Raw genomic sequence first — 20,572 nt, 5'->3', positions numbered from 1 at the left:
AGGAGACATTGGAACAAAGTGCATTCAAAATCTGGGGCATTTCCTGTTTGAAATTTCATCTTGGTTTCGCCTGTAGCATCAGTTCTGTGGCACTCACAGATAATATCTTTGCAGATTTGGAAATGTCAGAGTGTTTTCCTTCTAAAACAGTCAATTATATGCATAGTCGAGCATCTTTTCGCGACAAAATATCTTGTTTAAAACGGGAATGTTTTTTTTTTACCCAAAACTTAAAAGAGCGCCCCCTATATCGAAGAAGTTAAGTTTAGGCATTCATTACAAATGGTTAGGTTAAGTTCAGACATTCATTACAAATGGTTAGGTTAAGTTCAGGCATTCATTACAAATGGTTAGGTTAAGTTCAGACATTCATTACAAATGGTTAGGTTAAGTTCAGACATTCATTACAAATGGTTAGGTTAAGTTCAGACATTCATTACAAATGGTTAGGTTAAGTTCAGACATTCATTACAAATGGTTAGGTTAAGTTCAGACATTCATTACAAATGGTTAGGTTAAGTTCAGACATTCATTACAAATGGTTAGGTTAAGTTCAGACATTCATTACAAATGGTTAGGTTAAGTTCAGGCATTCATTACAAATGGTTAGGTTAAGTTCAGACATTCATTACAAATGGTTAGGTTAAGTTCAGACATTCATTACAAATGGTTAGGTGAAGTTCAGGCATTCATTACAAATGGTTAGGTTAAGTTCAGGCATTCATTACAAATGGTTAGGTTAAGTTCAGGCATTCATTACAAATGGTTAGGTTAAGTTCAGACATTCATTACAAATGGTTAGGTTAAGTTCAGACATTCATTACAAATGGTTAGGTTAAGTTCAGACATTCATTACAAATGGTTAGGTTAAGTTCAGGCATTCATTACAAATGGTTAGGTTAAGTTCAGACATTCATTACAAATGGTTAGGTTAAGTTCAGGCATTCATTACAAATGGTTAGGTTAAGTTCAGGCATTCATTACAAATGGTTAGGTTAAGTTCAGACATTCATTACAAATGGTTAGGTTAAGTTCAGGCATTCATTACAAATGGTTAGGTTAAGTTCAGACATTCATTACAAATGGTTAGGTTAAGTTCAGACATTCATTACAAATGGTTAGGTTAAGTTCAGGCATTCATTACAAATGGTTAGGTGAAGTTCAGACATTCATTACAAATGGTTAGGTTAAGTTCAGACATGCATTACAAATGGTTAGGTTAAGTTCAGACATTCATTACAAATGGTTAGGTTAAGTTCAGACATTCATTACAAATGGTTAGGTTAAGTTCAGACATTCATTACAAATGGTTAGGTTAAGTTCAGACATTCATTACAAATGGTTAGGTTAAGTTCAGGCATTCGGGTTTGGGACAGGGTAAAAAAAAGTTTTTTTTTTAAAGTGCCCATTACTGGGGTTGAACACGCAACACTCTGAGCCATCACTACTCTGTAAGATCCACCGAAGTGCTGACACACACACACACACACACACACACACACACACACACACACACACACACACACACACACACACACACACACACACACACACACACACACACACACACACACACACACACACACACACACACACACACAATGCACAGTAACATGATTAGCATACAATACACAAATTCACACACTATTACACACACCTCCAGTAGGTGATGAGTAATTATGCAGATGTGTCCAGGGTGTAAAGTGTTACGTGCTAGTCTACTGTATGAGTAAACTCTGCTGACTAACCTAAACCTCGGGGGTCCTCTTCAAAGGCTTCGGTTCAAGCAGCAGCTATTAAAGGCTTTATAGGAGCTGTGTTGCTTAAGTGTGTGTGTGTGTGTGTGTGTGTGTGTGTGTGTGTGTGTGTGTGTGTGTGTGTGTGTGTGTGTGTGTGTGTGTGTGTGTGTGTGTGTGTGTGTGTGTGTGTGTGTGTGTGTGTGTGTGTGTGTGTGTGTGTGTGTGTGTGTGTGTGTGTGTGTGTGTGTGTGTGGTGTGTGCATGTTTAGACACTCAGAGGTGGGAGAGTGAGAAACTCGTAATGCAAATACATTCCTCCAACTAATTATCCTTGATGATAACAAGTGAATCTCGGAAGCCTGGCTTTGGTTGTGGAAGACAACAGGAAATTATATTCCTCTCAGTAGCTACCTGTGTGATGCCCTATTCTTCACAGTTCCTGGGAAGAAAATACAGGGCATTCGTCCCAAATGGCACCATATTCCCTATATAGTGCATTACTTTTGACCAGAGTCACATGGGCCCTGTTCCAAATAGGGTGCCATTTGGGACACACTCAGTGTCGCCATGGTTCCGATTGCTGTGTCAACAGTCATGGTGTTACCATGGTGTTATCAGTCACCGTGTCACGCCCCCACTCAAGTCCCAATTACGCCCTGACGGTGTAGCAGTTTGAGGGACAGTTTGAGGGACAGGTTGAGCGACGGTGTGTCAGTCTGTCAGAGTTGGACTGATCCCATGGAGTGTTAGATTACAGAGCTCCTGCCTGAATCACAAATACTGGTTGCATCCCAAATGGCAACCTATTCCCTATATTGTGGATGAAATAGGGAATAAGCCCTGGTCAAAATGATTGCACTATAAAGGGAACAGGATGTCATTTGGGACTCAGTAACAGCCATGTCTCTCTCTCTCTCTCTCTCTCTCTCTCTCTCTCTCTCTCTCTCTCTCTCTCTCTCTCTCTCTCTCTCTCTCTCTCTCTCTCTCTCTCTCTCTCTCTCTCTCTCTCTCTCTCTCTCTCTCTCTCTCTCTCTCTCTCTCTCTCTCTCTCTCTCTCTCTCTCTCTCAGTGCATCTCTAAGACATGTTGCAGTGGGTGGCCTGAGCTCTCACAAGCCTTTTCCTTTTACTACTGGAATCAATCTCTTCCCATTAGAGAACAGTACACACCCTATGTGGGAGGCACTTGTTGCTTTTATTGGCGAATGGCTGTGTGAATGTTCTCCCTGTCCCTCCACAATATCTCTCTTGTTGAACTTCCTTTCTCATCTGAGTTCTGTGGCTGTACACCTGTCACCTATTGACTGTCTTCAATGAGTAACCACACACACAAGCACATACACATACACCTCTCCCCCCACCATCTCCATCTTGTCCCCTTCTCTCTGCCCCTGACATAATGACTTGTTGGCGCTCTTAATTTGCCAGAGAGGGAGATCTTATTAAGAGCATGTAATTCCCCCTGGGGTTCTCTGGCATCTCCTTGATTAAAGTGGAGTTGAGGGGTGGAGGGAGGGAGGGGCGGAGGGAGGAGGATGGCGGGAAGAATGAGGAGGAAAGAGGCGGCTGCTGTAAATATCACGAGGGGGAAAGTAAAGGTGTGTTCTCTTTGTTTTAAATCTCTCCCTACCTCCCTGCCCACCACTCTCTCGCCGCCTGCTCCCGAGCCACAGAACACCAGATTTGTCATGAATTAAACCACTGCTAGCCTGGGGCCAGAGCTGGCCAGGGTGGCACTGCTTTAAAGCTAACAAAGGGGTTTCATGCTCTTCAGTTAGGTGGTTCACTGTTAGATATGTGGGTATAGGGGATATGCCCCCATAATACTGCCATGGGAAATGTAGTCGAATAGAATTGTGGTCAACATATCCCCAATTGCTGTTGTTTATATCTCAGTTATGTGTGCAACCGATGTACTATTGAAGTAAATCATATATATATATATTTTTTTTGCTTCTGTGATTTGCACACATGGTGCAGAATGTTGCAGGTATATACAGTGCATTCGGAAAGAATTCACACCCCTTGACTTTTTGTTACGTTACACCATTATTCTAAAATGGATTAAATCGTTTTTCCCCTCATCAATCTACACACAATACCCCATAGTGACGAAGCAAAAATAGATTTGTAGAAATGTTTGCAAATGTGTAAAAAAATAAGAATATTTACATAAGGATTCAGACCCTTTTTGCAGCCTTTTTGTAGCAATTATAGCCTTGAGTCTTCTTCGCTATGACTCTACAAGCTTGGCACACCTGTATTTGGAGAGTTTTTCCCATTCTTCTCTGCAGATCCTCTCAAGCTCTGTCAGGTAGGATGGGGAGCATTGCTGTACAGCTATTTTCAGATCTCTCCAGAGATGTTTGATCGGGTTTAAGTCTGGGCTCTGATAGGGCCACTCAAGGACATTCAAAGACTTGTCCCAAAGCCACTCCTGCTTTATCTTTGTTATGTGCTTAGTGTCGTTGTACTGTTGGAAGGTGAATCTCCACCGCAGTCTGAGGTCCTGAGTGCTCTGGAACAGGTTTTCATCAAGGATCTCTCTGTACTTTTCTCTGTTCATCTTTCCCACGATCATGACTAGTCTCCCAGTCCCTGATGCTGAAAACCATCCCCATAGCATGATGCTGCCACCACTAGGGTTGTTTGCTTTGACCATATTACCGTCACACCGGCGGTCACAAAGTCATGAAGGCAGTCAAATTCCATGTGACCGTTTAGTCACGGTAATTAGGCTTCTCCAAGCTCTGATGCTACTCATGGTCATTAGTAGCCTACCAAACGTGCTAACTGCCTGGTACTCAGCACTCTATTGTCCCTATCATCACTCTGACATCAATACAAATGTAGTTGAAAATCTAATCAAACACTTCATGAGAGCCATGTGCTCATGTTGCGCTACATTTTTATAGGTTATGATTTCATGAAAAATACAGAGTGATGGCCTCTATTAAAAAGAGGATGATCCCATCAGATTTCTATAGACTAGGCCTACTATGTTTATTTCACAACTTTCCTAATATTAAGCACATTGCTTCTCTTTACAACAGGAGTATAGCCTACCTGGCTGGCATGAAAATGAACCATGGGAAAATCGTCCTCCATTCGTATTTAAGTGCGTAGATTTTTTTCCGGCTAAACCCTGATTCGAGACAGATGTATGATAATGGTCCATTCTAAATCAAAACAAATTTCACACATATATTATTTAGTGTATGTAAAGACAAAATTAAATGATGGGTGACAATATTAGCCTATCACTCGTGAATTATGACCAGCATAAGAAACTGCCTTTTGCAACTTTTTTAAATAATTGTTGCACACCTCATGTAGCCTAGCCCATAGGCCTATCTGTTTTGATAAGGTTTGTATCACAACTAAAGTGGCCAAATAACTTCTTAAAATTAAGCACATTAATCCGCTTTACAAGGTGTTTAGAGCCTAACTGGCAACCTAATAAGCAGCACGTTTGAGGAAAATAATTGTGCACCTTTATAATAAAAGCATTACATGCATAATCAAATTTGCAATCCCTTTTGATAATGGTGTTTTCCCGCTATAAAAATAGGTACTTGAAGGCTTGGTTTTTGCTCTGACATGCACTGTCAACTGTGGGTGTAATCTCCAATCAAGTTGTAGAAACATCTCAAGGATGATCAATGGAAACAGGATGAACCTGAGCTCAAATTTGAGTCTCATAGCAAAGGGTCTGAATACTTATGTAAATAAGGTATTCCTATTTTTTTATTTTAATACAATTTTCATTTAATCCATAATAGAATAAGGCTGTAACGTAACAAAATGTGGAAAAGGGGAAGGGGTCTGAATACTTTCCGAATGCACTGTACCTACTGCAAAATGGTAAGAGGATAATCTTGTTCGGCAGTAAAACTTTCCAGGCAGTAAAACTTTCCAGTCATACACACCACCGTCTTATTATGTCCTTAATACCCCCCCCCCCCCAGCCACAGATTCTCTGGGAAAATCCTAAGTGGTAACCGATACCCATCTGGTATCTGGGATCGTCTGAGCGACCTGTCCTGAGTGGCAAATTATACCCATCTGGGATCGTCTGAGCAACCTGTCCTGAGTGGCAAATTATACCCAACTGGGATCGTCTGAGCGACCTCTCAGCCCTTATAGACACTCAGTAGAGAGGTCCCATCTGCCTGCAGTAACCAAGAGAGCAGAGTACATAGAAATATAATTACTAGAATGTACATTCTCAATCAAGTCAATGTACTGTGATTCTGTAATTCTATATTTATTTGGCAGCACAACAACTCAGAGCTCATTATCAGGGGAATTCTCTCTCTGTCTGTCTGGACGGAGCATGGCTGGCTGGCTCCTGGCTCATTTCCCAACATGTAAACAGCACCACGAGAGCTGCTGCTTAATGATGCGTCCATGTGGTGACAGGTGCTTTTCTGTACCTGACACGCACAAACCAAACTAATCTTAACTTAAACCTGACATGTGTCTTTCAGACATTACAGAATGACTCACAACCAGCCCCCCCTCTCCCCTCTCGTTCATTCTCTCTGGCCACCCATCACCAGTGCACATTTTCTTTCAGGGCACTCCATCAATTGAGGGGAGACTTTGCTGACTGTGTTGACTTGTAGACCTGAATGTTCCTGTGTCTGACTGTCAAAGTGAGGCTGAGAGGGTATCAGAATAGGTCATTAAGTAGCAGTAGCCATCAGGGGGGACAGGGATACTGGCATCACCATGTCTGCCCCCAGGGCCTATCAGAGAGCTCTGAGCATCCTGTACATGATCTGGGCCTCTATTCGCGTACTGTAGCTAGGGGAGCAGAGGCTTCTTTAGACACTCAGCCTCATACATGTACATCTCCTGTAGCCCTGTGTGTCTTTACTATCCTCCACCCCCAACCCCTGTGCAAGTCCCTCCTCTGTCCCCCCGGCCTGTCTTCATCTGGGCTGATCGTGTTTCTGTGTGCTCTGTACTAAGCAGGCTGGTGCATTACATGAGGAATGTGTGGCTGTAGCTGGTGCCAAACACCTTGTCATAGCATTACTGTAGAGAACAATAGTCTCAGTGTGGAGAGGCTCTGCTCCTCTCTCTCGCAACATGCCCTGGGCATCACGGCTCAACCACCAGCCGTTACACTTAGGTCAGACTTTGGCTGGTGCAGTGGGTTTGGTCAGAAAACGTAGTACTCAATCTAGGGAATAGGGTGCCATTTCAGACGCTGCTTCTCTCTCTCTCAGATAGTTCTTAACCAACCAACCAGCACTCACCTGACTCAACATGGCTGTGGGTCAGGGTGCTGACGTGTCTTGTTTGGGATGAAAAAGTAGTATCTGCATGACAAAGCAATCATTGTAGCTAAGTTATGTGTAGTCACAGACAGGAGAGTTCTAAGTTACTGTCCTGCATTATACTGTTATACTGTTCAAATACTACAGTTAACCGTTCCATTAAATATTGTTTACCATTTGGCATATTTGTTTTCCTGCAAAGCAGACAGTCAGTATTCCCTTAAGACGATGGCAGTAAAGGAAGCTATGGGATTACATGCTGAGGCATGTGGAATCCTTCTCTCTCTCCCAGGTATGGAGTGGGAGCAGAGACAGAGATGGCAAGACAACAGGAATGGAAATTGACAGTTAAGTCATTTACAATGGCATGCTAAGAAGTTTTGGTTACCCTACCCTATTGATAAAGAGATGATGGAGGGCAAGTTGACAGCAGTTTGTCTCCGTCCCAAATGGCCCCCTATTCCGTATATAGTGTACTACTTTTAACCAGACCCATATAGGCCCAGGGCAAAAATAGTCCACTAAATAGGGAATAGGGTGGCATTTGGGATAACGCATGTTGAGTGACAGGGGCAGACAGACAGGACATGTCTGTACACCATCACTCTTGTGTGTAAATAGCTTCTAACTGACAGACTATCAGCTGCTTCACAATGGCAGCTCTCTTTCTATAGAGAGATTAGCTGGGTGGGAAACTACAATCCTCAATTTGAAGAATTCCTTCCAAGATAGTGGGTAGATTAGGTGGGGTACCTTTTCCAAAGAATAGGTAATCCTAGCCTGGTTAATGCTGTACTCACTATTGTTTCACTTGTAAGCACAGCTTTCAGTCTGCTTTAACTAGGCTATAGTGATTTTCCTCCTTAGAAATACATTACTGGGTAGCTATTAGTGAACATACCATTTATGATAGTAACAAATCTCAGGCATTCATATCCAGTGTCAAGCTGACAGGAAAATACAACACTTCCATGAGCAACAACAAGTCTGCCATTCATCTTTTGTGGTAGAGAATGCTACTAAGGCTGCTCTTGGGAGAGTGACACTTGCCAAGACAGGGGAGAGAGAGAGAGAGAGAGAGAGAGAGAGAGAGAGAGAGAGAGAGAGAGAGAGAGAGAGAGAGAGAGAGAGAGAGAGAGAGAGAGAGAGAGAGAGAGAGAGAGAGAGAGAGAGAGAGAGAGAGAGAGAGAGAGAGAGAGACTTATAAGATGGTCCCCTTGTAGTTTTAGTTTTATGGGAACATCCCCACCTTCCCTTGGGGTACTATTACAGTCTGCCATCTCTTAATGTGACACTGAACAGACAAAGACGCACATGGGCGAACGGTTCCTCATGTCATCCTCACCAGATGACGATGCACTTCTTCCACAGTGTGAATAGAGATGACACCAAATGGTTAAGCTCCAACTCTTATTATGTGAGGATGGAGAGAAGAGGCTGTTCTTGCCTCGGTCAGAGCCCAGCGAGGGAGCAGCACTGATAGGCTAGGTGTTTCCCAGGGACAATCAGCCAGCCAGCCAGTCAGCCAGCTGCCCAGGCCGCAATCCCAATCAGCCAGCCGCCCAGTCAACCCCTTTCTTCAGTCCCCTGGGTTATTTTGACAGGCTCAGTGTTTCCCAAAGCCAGCCCACCTGCCAGCCAGCCAACCTGCTTAACAGCCCAACTACCCAACCCCTCCTCAGATTCCTCTGGGTCATTTCTCTCTGTCTCCACTGGATCCTCCCTCCCTTTCACAGCCAGTCTTAAGCTCTTAATTAAAGGATTTCCCAGTGTGTCACTGTACTCTTCTGTACTGTTCCAACTCTCTCGGAACCAGACATTTGCGTCATTGTGTGTGTCCTAAATGCCAATCGGTTCCTTTTATGGTGCACTACCTTTGACCAAGGCCCCTAGGGTTCTTGTAAAAAGTAGTGCACTATAAAGGATGATATTGGGGACGTACATATTGTCCTCAGATGGTACAGCACATCTTTTGGACATTTTCTCACATTATGGTGAAAGATCTTACAGAATCATGCATAGATCATGAGTATAAAACATCTACTCATGAATAGATGATCTCAATGTTGGTTATGTCACTAGTACTGCACAAGCATACGTATCTGCACTTCACTGTATGTGTGAGTGTGATGCTTTTGGTCACAGTGAATATCAACAAGTCTGGATGAATCCCAAATAAACTATATTCCCTGTATAGTACACATCCTCTGTCTCCTCATGGTGCCAGAGAGAATGATTGGGTTTCTGTACCAATAGACACCATTCTCCTAATAAATGACCCTTCTACACTCCTTGCTGTTGCCCATAAGAAAAAACACTGGAACACATCACATAAAATCACATTTTCATATTTAGTTTCATGTTATCATATGTTGCTTTACATGTTGTCACATGTTATCACATTAGCTTCACATAAGATCACATTTGACATGTTTAAATGTGAAATTCATATGGTTTTTCTGTAAGGGTGACTCTCTCCTCTGCAGTACCTGTCATTGACAGAATCACAAATGTCTCCATCTCTCACGTTGTCAGGTTACTGTCAGACAAGGCTAACGACACGTAGTGGCCTGCGTCCCTAATGGTACCATTTTCCCTTTATAGTGCACTACTTTTGACCAGAGCCTATACTGCACTATAGGGAATAGGGTGTGATTTGGGGCGTAGGTAGTGCTGTCACATCACCTTACTCATCGATACAGGCTTGGCTGCTGGCCGTTGCGGTCGCAGATGTCTTTTGCAGTGTCACCGATGCAGCAGGTGTTGTTCTCTAATGTACTCTAGCTTGTCCCGTTGAAGTGCGTTCATTACTGTACCTGTGACACAGAGAACTTGGCAGAGGGACAGGATTCAATTGACAATACTGTTTCTGAACAAGTAACGTTTTTATTTCAACAGCAGCAAGAGGCAAATCAAACAGGTTTAGATAACAACATCAAGCCTGGTACAGATTCTGGTCCTATCTTCACTAGTTTTCTGGGATCAATTATTTCAAGGTCCTTCCCATGTATTTCCTTGCTTTCTAGAGCACCTGGAGATGGGGTATCTTTCCCCTTTCCACACACCATGGAAAAGGAGGGAAGCATGGAATGGGATTTCAGGCATTGATTTGATTACATTTTCATCCGTAATTTGGCAGTCTGGCTTTTGACCACACTTACCCCTGCAGATAGTCGGAGCAGGGCCCTCTCTCTATCTGAATGCAATCCGGTCTGAGTGAAATTGCGTCTCACACTCTCCACAGATCCATGACGAGAAATTCCGTAGGTGGATTAGTCCCGCCTTGGCCTAGCGATATTTACATTAGGGCTGGATTTCACAGCGTTTTAAAGGTGACCACCTCATCGCAGCTCAAGGTTGTGGGATGCACAGGCCAATCAACAAGGAGAGCACAGACCCTGACTGCCGGGGTGGTCTCATATCTCAAGATGTGATAGAAGGAGTCACTGGCTCTGTGTGTATGTGTGTGTGCGTGCGTGCATGCATTGGATGACTGGTGCATTAGCTCAGTATTTCTCAACCTTTTCATACCATGGGCATTGTAGAATACAGGTGTAGGATCAGTTTCTTACAGCAGGAAAGTAATCCTGCAGCAACAGGCAATGTGAATTATTGTATGGATTATCATGAATGGATATTTTTGTAAGGGTTGATAAATGGTTTGTTAGGGCAAATCAAATCTGAATTTTAAAGTGGAAATCACAAACTTTAGAAGCCTTTTTAAACTACGGATACACTACAAGTATGCATTTCCTGCAACAACAGGGTGATCAAATGAAGATTGGGCACTTTTTCTTGGGCATCATATATATACTCATCACAACTCTTTCTCTGTCTTTCCAGAGGACCAGATCCCTCATGGGTTCCCCACCATAGACATGGGTCCCCAGCTGAAGGTGGTGGAGAAGACCAGGACAGCAACCATGCTGTGTGCTGCCAGTGGCAACCCTGACCCAGAGATCTCCTGGTTCAAAGACTTCCTCCCTGTAGATATCAACAGCAGCAACGGGCGAATCAAACAGCTCCGCTCAGGTACAGAGTCTCTGCACGGTCAACACATACTGTGCTAAAAAATTGCAGTACAAATTCTGCTGCTCTGCCACACGTGCAATGATGTCCGAGGGGAAGAAACAGTGGTCGTTGTTTGTAGTAGCTTATTTGTTGTTGTAATATCACAAACGGAAGTGGCACTTCCACCGCTAAGGATTCCAGCTTTAAAGATGTCAATAAGTGTTTTCTATTACATTTGACTGAATTAAGCTCCGTAATTACCTCAGCGGCTCCTCAGAGGGAATACCGCTGTGTTCTGTGCCTATGTTGCCTACAACAATAGGTTCAGGCAGCCATTCATCTTAACATTATAACCAACTAGCAGGCTCAGAACAACTCAGAAAGGTGGCCTGGATCCAAGCACCAATGACAACCGCTCAGAGCAAACCATTTGTCCATCCTCTATCACCTTATTTAGTAAAAGGAACCACAACAATGCTGTCCAGCTGTGCACAGCATACCTGCAGTGATTGGGCTGTTCCCTTTTCTACCGTCACCTTTGAGGAAAACATTTCATGGCCAACAGTTATTCCAACAGTACCTCTAGCCAGTAATGTGGCTGCCAAGCTGTGAACTTGCATTATCAATGTGCCATAGGCCTTTATTTATGCAAATATTGGAGTCCGGGTCCCTACTCCCTAAACCCTTAGCCCCAGTGCAACCTCCAAAAGCATTCCAGCTAGGCCTCAACTCTTGAACTCCTGGCAGCATAGAATATAATGTAGAAACTAGAGGCTTCCCCTCTGAACAGAGACACAGAGAAAGGAAAAGCTGAGAGACAGGCTATAGGATATCTCTGGTGTGTTGCAAATGACACCCTATTCCTTATAGTGCATTATAGGGCTCTGGTCAAAAGTATTACACTATAAAGGAAATAGGATGCAATTTGGGACACAGTCTATATGTAGCTTTGAAGCCTGTGGAAGTTGGAGTATTTTCCCAGGCAGGCCTCAGTTGCAGGGCCTCCGGTGAAGGACAGATCCTCCAACCATGCATTATTAACATGACAGCACTGCAATTTGGTTCAATTTGGTTCATAGCGCTGGCTTGCCTTTCTCCTCACACATAGCTTGGCTTGCCTTTCTCCTCACACATAGCTTGACTCCCAAATGGCACCCTATTCCTTTTATACTGCACTAATTTTGACCAGAGCCCTATGCTCCACTATTTAGGGATAGGGTGCTATTTGGGAAACATCCATAGTCCCACTGCAGTCAACCGCAGATGGGCATATGTATATTTTCTGTTCGTTTTTTAAAGTGCTGCCCGGTGGTTAATTGTCTGTCAGAGGAACCGAGTAAAATACAGCTGCACTAGTGCCATGCCATCAACTTGACATTCAAGCAATTTATTTGTTCCAATACAATTCATTATGCGCTAGTGAGATTACATTTGCTCATAAATTAGTATCCCTATTACAGGACCTTTATCCATCAAGGAATGCTAATAGCTCCATATTTCAATTTAAGACCTTTGCACTGCTGGCAAATGAAAGACAGTCTGTGTCCTTTGTATGGAATGGAGCTCAATCCCCCCTCTACCAAGGCTGAGTCCTTAATGGAGCTCAGAGCTCAATCTCCCTCTACCAAGGCTGAGTCCTTAATGGAGCTCAGAGCTCTATCCCCTCTACCAAGGCTGAGTCCTTAATGGAGCTCAGAGCTCAATCCCCCTCTAGGAGCTCAGAGTTCTCTCATCTATCCCCCTCTACCAAGGCTGAGTCCTTAATGGAGCTCAGAGCTCTATCCCCCTCTACCAAGTCCTGGGGCTCCTCTATCCCCCCTCTACAAAGGCTGAGCTTAATGGAGCTCAGAGCTCTATCCCCTACCAAGGCTGAGTCCAATGGCTGAGCTCTGAGTCCTTAATGGAGCTCAGAGCTCTATCCCCCTCTAAAACGCTGAGTCCGTAGGAGCTCAGAGCTCTATCCCCCTCTCCACCAAGGCTGAGTCCTTAAGTGGAGCCAGAGCTCAGAGCTCTAGCTCTATCCCTCTACCAAAGCTCCTTAATGGAGCTCCTTAGAGCTCATCCCCCTACTGAGTCCTTAAGGCTGAGTCTATCCCCCTCTACCAACGCTGAGTCCTTAATGGAGCTCAGAGCTCTATCCCCCTCTACCAAGGCTGAGTCTTTACCAAGGCTGAGTCCTTAATGGAGCTCAGAGCTCTATCCCCCCTCTACCAAGGCTGAGTCCTTAATGGAGCTCAGAGCTCTATCCCCCTCTACCAAGGCTGAGTCCTTAATGGAGCTCAGAGCTCTCCCCCCTCTCTACCAACGCTGAGTCCTTAATGGAGCTCAGAGCTCTATCCCCCAGCTACAAAGGCTGAGTCCTTAATGGGGCTCAGAGCTCAATCCCCTCTACCAAGGCTGAGTCCTTAATGGAGCTCAGAGCTCAATCCCCCTACCAAGGCTGAGTCCTTAATGGAGCTCAGAGCTCAATCCCCTCTACCAAGGCTGAGTCCTTAATGGAGCTCAGAGCTCAACCAAGGCTGAGTCCGAGTCTATCCCCCTCTACCAAGGCTGAGTCTGTAATGGAGCTCAGAGCTCTATCCCCCTCTACCAAAGCTGAGTCCTTAATGGAGCTCAGAGCTGAATCCCCTACTACCAAGGCTGAGTCCTTAATGGAGCTCAGATCTCTATCCCCCTCCAACTCAGAGCTTACCTTAAACGCTGGTCCTTAGGAGCTCAGAGCTCTATCCCCCAGCTACAAAGGCTGAGTCCTTAATGGAGCTCAGAGCTCTATCCCCCTCTACAAACGCTGAGTCCTTAATGGAGCTCAGAGCTCTATCCCCTCTCTACCAAGGCTGAGTCCTTAATGGATCTCAGAGCTCTATCCCCCCTCTACCAAGGCTGAGTCCTCTCAGAGCTCTATCCCCTCCCTGAGTCCTACAAGAGCGGCTGAGTCCTTAGCTCAGAGCTCTATCCCCCTCTACCAAGGCTGAGCCCCCCCTCTACAAGGCTGAGTCCTTAGCTCAGAGCTCAATCCCCCTCTACAAACGCTGAGTCCGTAATAGAGCTCAGAGCTCTATCCCCCCTCTACCAAAGCTGAGTCCGTAATGGAGCTCAGAGCTCTATCCCCCCTCTACCAAAGCTGAGTCCTTAATGGAGCTCAGAGCTCAATCCCCTCTACCAACGCTTAGTCCTTAATGGAGCTCAGAGCTCTATCCCCCAGCTACAAAGGCTGAGTCCTTAATGGGGCTCAGAGCTCTATCCCCCCTCTACCAACGCTGAGACCTTAATGGAGCTCAGAGCTCTATCCCCCTCTACCAAGGCTGAGTCCTTAATGGAGCTCAGAGCTCTATCCCTCCTCTACTAAGGCTGAGTCCTTAATGGATCTCAGAGCTCTATCCCCCCTCTACCAAGGCTGAGTCCTTAATGGAGCTCAGAGCTCTATCCCCCCTCTACCAAAGCTGAGTCCTTAATGGAGCTCAGAGCTCAATCCCCTCTACCAACGCTTAGTCCTTAATGGAGCTCAGAGCTCTATCCCCCAGCTACAAAGGCTGAGTCCTTAATGGGGCTCAGAGCTCAATCTCCCTCTACCAAGGCTGAGTCCTTAATGGAGCTCAGAGCTCAATCCCCCCTCTACCAAGGCTGAGTCCTTAATGGAGCTCAGAGCTCAATCTCCCTCTACCAAGGCTGAGTCCTTAATGGAGCTCAGAGCTCAATCCCCCTCTACCAAGGCTGAGTCCGTAAGGGAGCTCAGAGTTCTATCCCCCCTCTACCAAGGCTGAGTCTGTAATGGAGCTCAGAGCTCTATCCCCCCTCTACCAAAGCTGAGTCCTTAATGGAGCTCAGAGCTGAATCCCCTCTACCAAGGCTGAGTCCTTAATGGAGCTCAGATCTCTATCCCCCTCTACCAACGCTTAGTCCTTAATGGAGCTCAGAGCTCTATCCCCCAGCTACAAAGGCTGAGTCCTTAATGGGGCTCAGAGCTCTATCCCCCCTCTACAAACGCTGAGTCCTTAATGGAGCTCAGAGCTCTATCCCTCTCTACCAAGGCTGAGTCCTTAATGGATCTCAGAGCTCTATCCCCCCTCTACCAAGGCTGAGTCCTTAATGGAGCTCAGAGCTCTATCTCCCCTCTACAAACGCTGAGTCCGTAAGGGAGCTCAGAGCTCTATCCCCCGCTACCAAGGCTGAGCCCGTAATGTAGCTCAGAGCTCAATCCCCCCTCTACAAACGCTGAGTCCGTAATAGAGCTCAGAGCTCTATCCCCCCTCTACCAAAGCTGAGTCCGTAATGGAGCTCAGAGCTCTATCCCCCCTCTACCAAAGCTGAGTCCTTAATGGAGCTCAGAGCTCAATCCCCTCTACCAACGCTTAGTCCTTAATGGAGCTCAGAGCTCTATCCCCCAGCTACAAAGGCTGAGTCCTTAATGGGGCTCAGAGCTCTATCCCCCCTCTACCAACGCTGAGACCTTAATGGAGCTCAGAGCTCTATCCCCCTCTACCAAGGCTGAGTCCTTAATGGAGCTCAGAGCTCTATCCCTCCTCTACTAAGGCTGAGTCCTTAATGGATCTCAGAGCTCTATCCCCCCTCTACCAAGGCTGAGTCCTTAATGGAGCTCAGAGCTCTATCCCCCCTCTACCAAAGCTGAGTCCTTAATGGAGCTCAGAGCTCAATCCCCTCTACCAACGCTTAGTCCTTAATGGAGCTCAGAGCTCTATCCCCCAGCTACAAAGGCTGAGTCCTTAATGGGGCTCAGAGCTCTATCCTCCCTCTACCAACGCTGAGACCTTAATGGAGCTCAGAGCTCTATCCCCCCTCTACTAAGGCTGAGTCCTTAATGGAGCTTAGAGCTCTATCCCCCAACTACTAAGGCTGAGTCCTTAATGGAGCTCAGAGCTCTATCCCCCTCTACCAAGGCTGAGTCCTTAATGGAGCTCAGATCTCGATCCCCCTCTTCTAATGCCGAGTCCTTAATGGAGCTCAAAGCTTTATCCCCCGTCTACTAAGGCTGAGTCCTAAATGGAGCTCAGAGCTCTTTCTGCCCTCTACTAAGGCTGAGTCCTTAATGGAGCTCAGAGCTCAATCCCCCCTCTACAAACGCTGAGTCCGTAATGGAGCTCAGAGCTCTATCCCCCCTCTACTAAGGCTGAGTCCTTAATGGAGCTCAGAGCTCTATCCCCCTCTACTAAGGCTGAGTCCTTAATGGAGCTCAGAGCTCTATCCCCCCCTACCAAGGCTGATACCAACTTTCAATCACTTAGATCATGTATTTTCAGGCAGCGATATATCAGGAAGCAACTGCTCTCTATCCCTCTATTCCTCTTGATCGCACAATCTTCTGTCTTCTCTCTCTGTGTGTCTGCCCCACATTACCCTAACATAGCAGGCATAAAAAAGGAACACACAGACCGGACAAGTAGACGCGCAAAGTTAATTACCTCAATTTCTGCGCTAAACTATGTCAAATAATGGCCTGTTGGAGACTACAACTCCCTACTACACAATTCGGGCTTGATCTGATTTATCTCTAGAGAAACTGCGCAATATGAGCATTGAGCTCAAAGAAAAAAATGGAACGAAATGGAATTCAAAGTTGAACCGACATCCGACAATTAGTTGTTTAGAAACAGAAAATATCAGACATTTAGCTTAATCACTCAGCACTACCCCATTCCCTATATAGTGCACTACTTTTTTCTAGAGCCCATATGCCTATTTTCAAAAGTAGTATACTATGTTGGGAATGCAGTGCTATTTGGGACAACATGTCATTGTCTCCCGGTAATTATCGATAGGCTTGTCCAACTAGTCAGTCTGGCACCAGACAACAATACAGGCCAAACGATAAGCAAACAGACCTCCTCTGCTGGCCTGAGGATCTGATAGGGAGGAAGGAGAGGGGTGGGAGAGGAGGAGTAGTGTCTCTAGACCTGGCTAAACCGCTTTCATTTTCGGGTAACTATCCTGGGGTAGCAGGCCATGACTCTGTATGTGGTGCAGACACTCAAACTCTCCTGGCTCCTCCTGACTCACCATGGTTGTGTCCCAAATGACACACTGTTCCCATTATAATGCACTACTTTTGACCGAAGCCCTATGGTCTCTGGTCAAATGTAGCACACTGTAGAGGGTGCCATCTGGGACACCATCTCTCTCCACTGAAGCCTGCTATAGCAGTAACATAATTAACTGAGTTTCATATGCCACACTTTAATTATTATGAATATGTATATGGTTAACGACGACATGATAAAATGTGTTAAATATATACAGAAGTGTTATGTCCTTGTGAAGGCAGAGCATGGACTGCTTAAATCCAAGGTAACAACATATTTCTGTGCATTAATCCCAATGTATTTCTCCAACATATAGGAAAATGAATACCTGCCTACTGTATCCAGGACATTGCGAAAACATAATAAAGCTCTATTATTTTTCACAATTTGCCTAGAATATACTGCTCTGAAATCGGCCATGGACAAAGCCTGTGATATCCATAATGAACCTAAACCAACTTGGGCTCAGTACATGGAGGCTGTATGTCTGTCCAGGCAGGTCTCAGCGTAGACCCAGTCCTCTTTAAGCTGCTGATGACCTCATCAACATGGGACACACAGCTTTTAGGGGGCTTTCCGTCCTCTCAACCTCTCCTCCACCTCTATGCTCCTGTTTAATGTGTGGATGGTGGTTTTGAGTCATTATCCAGATCGGGTGTATCTGTATAGTAACCAAACCGACTCCTCCAACATTTGTCGCATATGACTAGATATGCCCAAATGACCCCGTACTAACAACTACAGGGATATGAATTACTGAATGCAACCAATTATTTGTAAGGCAAGATAATCAGCTAGTTAAGGGGTGGTGCACAAAATATAATAACTGATAAACATGTATTTTACATGGGCCATTTGATACACATAGTTAAACATGTATTGTAACTGAAATAACTGGTTCAGTCATATTAGAATGAATCGTTATGCTAATAAGCAGCAATATCATAAGTTAGCCTACTGTATTCAGGGCACATGTTTCTTAGTATTGCATCAGATGCTGTATGTAACCTGTGTTTCTGCTAGCCTCATTACAACAGGAAGCTGAATACACCCAGATCAGTTAAATTGTCTAGAAGTAGTCTCTAGAGATGATCAGAATGCTTAAGGTACCAGTCAGAAACACACCCATTTTGGGTGAATGGAGGGTCAGACCATTCAAGACTGATGGTGATGACCAGGTGTTAACACAAACAAGCAGGTGGAGAGAATAAGTAGCTTTGTGATCATAGCAGACTGACAGCTCAGTAGCACAAATAGCCAGATGTATAGCACAAACAACCAAGGGAAGGAAACAAATAGCCAGGTGTATAGCACAAACAACCAAGGGAAGGAAACAAATAGCCAGACAAACACAGCATTAAGAGTCAGGATTATAGCACACCTACATCTAAAACACATATCCTCCAGGTGTGTTGTATAAACAGGCAAGTTCAGAGCAAAAGTAGTCACATGTATTAAGATAATAGGCATTCGGAACAATAGCTCTGTATGAAGTAGTTGTTGGTTACAGAAAACCTACTTAGTCAGTTGCCACTCTGGTACGCTCACACCACATAACATAACACATAACAGAACACATAAAACACCACATAACACACCACATAGCAGAACACATAACACACCACAAAACACACCACATAACAGAACACAACAGAACACATAACACACCACATAACACACCACATAACAGACCACAACAGAACACATAACACACCACATAACAGAACACAACAGAACACATAACACACCACATAACAGAACACATAACACACCACATAACACACCACATAACAGAACACAACAGAACACATAACACACCACATAACAGAACACATAACACACCACATAACACACCACATAACAGAACACATAACACACCACATAACACACCACATAACACACCACATAACAGAACACATAACACACCACATAACACACCACATAACACACCACATAACAGACCACATAACAGACCACATAACAGACCACATAACAGACCACATAACACACCACATAACACACCACATAACAGACCACATAACAGACCACATAACACACCACATAACACACCACATAACATAACACATAACACACCACATAACACACCACATAACAGAACACATAACAGAACACAGAACACATAACAGAACAGAACACGTAACAGAACACATATCACATAACACACCACCTAACACACCACCTAACACACCACATAACAGAACACATAACAGAACATATAACAGAACACATATCAGAACACATAATAGAACACGTAACAGAACACGTAACAGAACACATATCAGAACACGTAACAGAACACGTATCAGAACACGTAACAGAACACGTAACAGAACACATAATAGAACACGTAACAGAACACGTATCAGAACACGTAACAGAACACATAACAGAACACGTATCAGAACACATAACAGAACACGTAACAGAACACGTAACAGAACACGTAACAGAACACGTAACAGAACATATATCAGAACACATAACAGAACACGTAACAGAACACGTAACAGAACACATATCAGAACACGTATCAGAACACGTAACAGAACACGTATCAGAACACGTATCAGAACACATATCAGAACACATAATAGAACACGTATCAGAACACGTAACAGAACACCTATCAGAACACGTAACAGAACACGTATCAGAACACATAACAGAACACATAACAGTGTGTTATATCCAGAAATTTAAAATGTGATTTTATTATTATTCTTTCTAATGTTGAGGGAGAAATAGTTACTGAAACGCAATAATCAGGCTCTTCTTCACTCTGCTGTTTCTTCTCTTCTTTCTCTCTTTCTTTCTTTTTCTTTCTTTCTCTCTCTCTCTCTCTCTCTCTCTCTCTCTCTCTCTCTCTCTCTCTCTCTCTCTCTCTCTCTCTCTCTGTCTCTCTCTGTCTCTCTCTGTCTCTCTCTCTCTCTCTCTCTCTCTCTGTCTCTCTCTGTCTCTCTCTCTCTCTCTCTCTCTCTGTCTCTCTCTCTCTCTCTCTCTCTCTCTCTCTCTCTCTCTCTCTCTCTCTCTCTCTCTCTCTCTCTCTCTCTCTCTCTCTCTCTCATCTTTGTACTAATGCTTCTCTCTAATCTTATTTGCATTCAAATGACCTCACCAGGTGGTACACCAATCAGAGGTAAGAATGCTGGGTACAGAAAAAATGTCCACTCATGTCATCCTTCCTGTTCTCCTCCTCGTTCTCCTCCTCGTTTACCTCCTCCATTCACCTCACAATGTCCCCATCTCCAGTTCTCTGTCCATCTCGCTCTCTCGGGCTGGACTCCTTCTCTGATTCAGCGCATGACCCTTTCTAAGTCTGTCTGGTCTATAGCACCTCTAAAAACACAAACATCAAATAAAGAATATTCTAAATCCTTACTAGACATCCCATTCAAATTAAGCCCGTCTTAATGTTCACCTAAGAAAACTGTTAACGTTGTAGAAAGAAAATGAGGGACCTGCTTAAACTGTAGATTTCC

At 44.5% G+C, this 20,572-nt stretch overlaps 1 protein-coding gene across 20 annotated transcripts in view; it reads left to right on the top strand.

The window, feature by feature from the left end:
- The window catches only part of LOC123996746 (receptor-type tyrosine-protein phosphatase F-like), a 454,750-nt gene that overhangs the window by 284,306 nt on the left and 149,872 nt on the right, over positions 1–20,572 (top strand). For 11 of the 20 annotated variants that reach the window (XM_046300391.1, XM_046300409.1, XM_046300405.1 and 8 more), the window contains 2 exons: positions 10,870–11,058; positions 20,212–20,229. In XM_046300391.1, the coding sequence (XP_046156347.1) occupies positions 10,870–11,058; positions 20,212–20,229 (207 nt within the window). The remainder of the gene's footprint in view (positions 1–10,869; positions 11,059–20,211; positions 20,230–20,572) is intronic. The other 9 variants (XM_046300408.1, XM_046300407.1, XM_046300410.1 and 6 more) reach the window with 1 other exon arrangement.

Source organism: Oncorhynchus gorbuscha, linkage group LG15, assembly GCF_021184085.1.
Source record: "Oncorhynchus gorbuscha isolate QuinsamMale2020 ecotype Even-year linkage group LG15, OgorEven_v1.0, whole genome shotgun sequence".
NCBI lineage: Eukaryota > Metazoa > Chordata > Actinopteri > Salmoniformes > Salmonidae > Oncorhynchus > Oncorhynchus gorbuscha.
The sequence above is the reverse complement of the archived record's forward strand: the minus strand, read 5'-3'. Positions and strand labels throughout refer to the sequence as shown.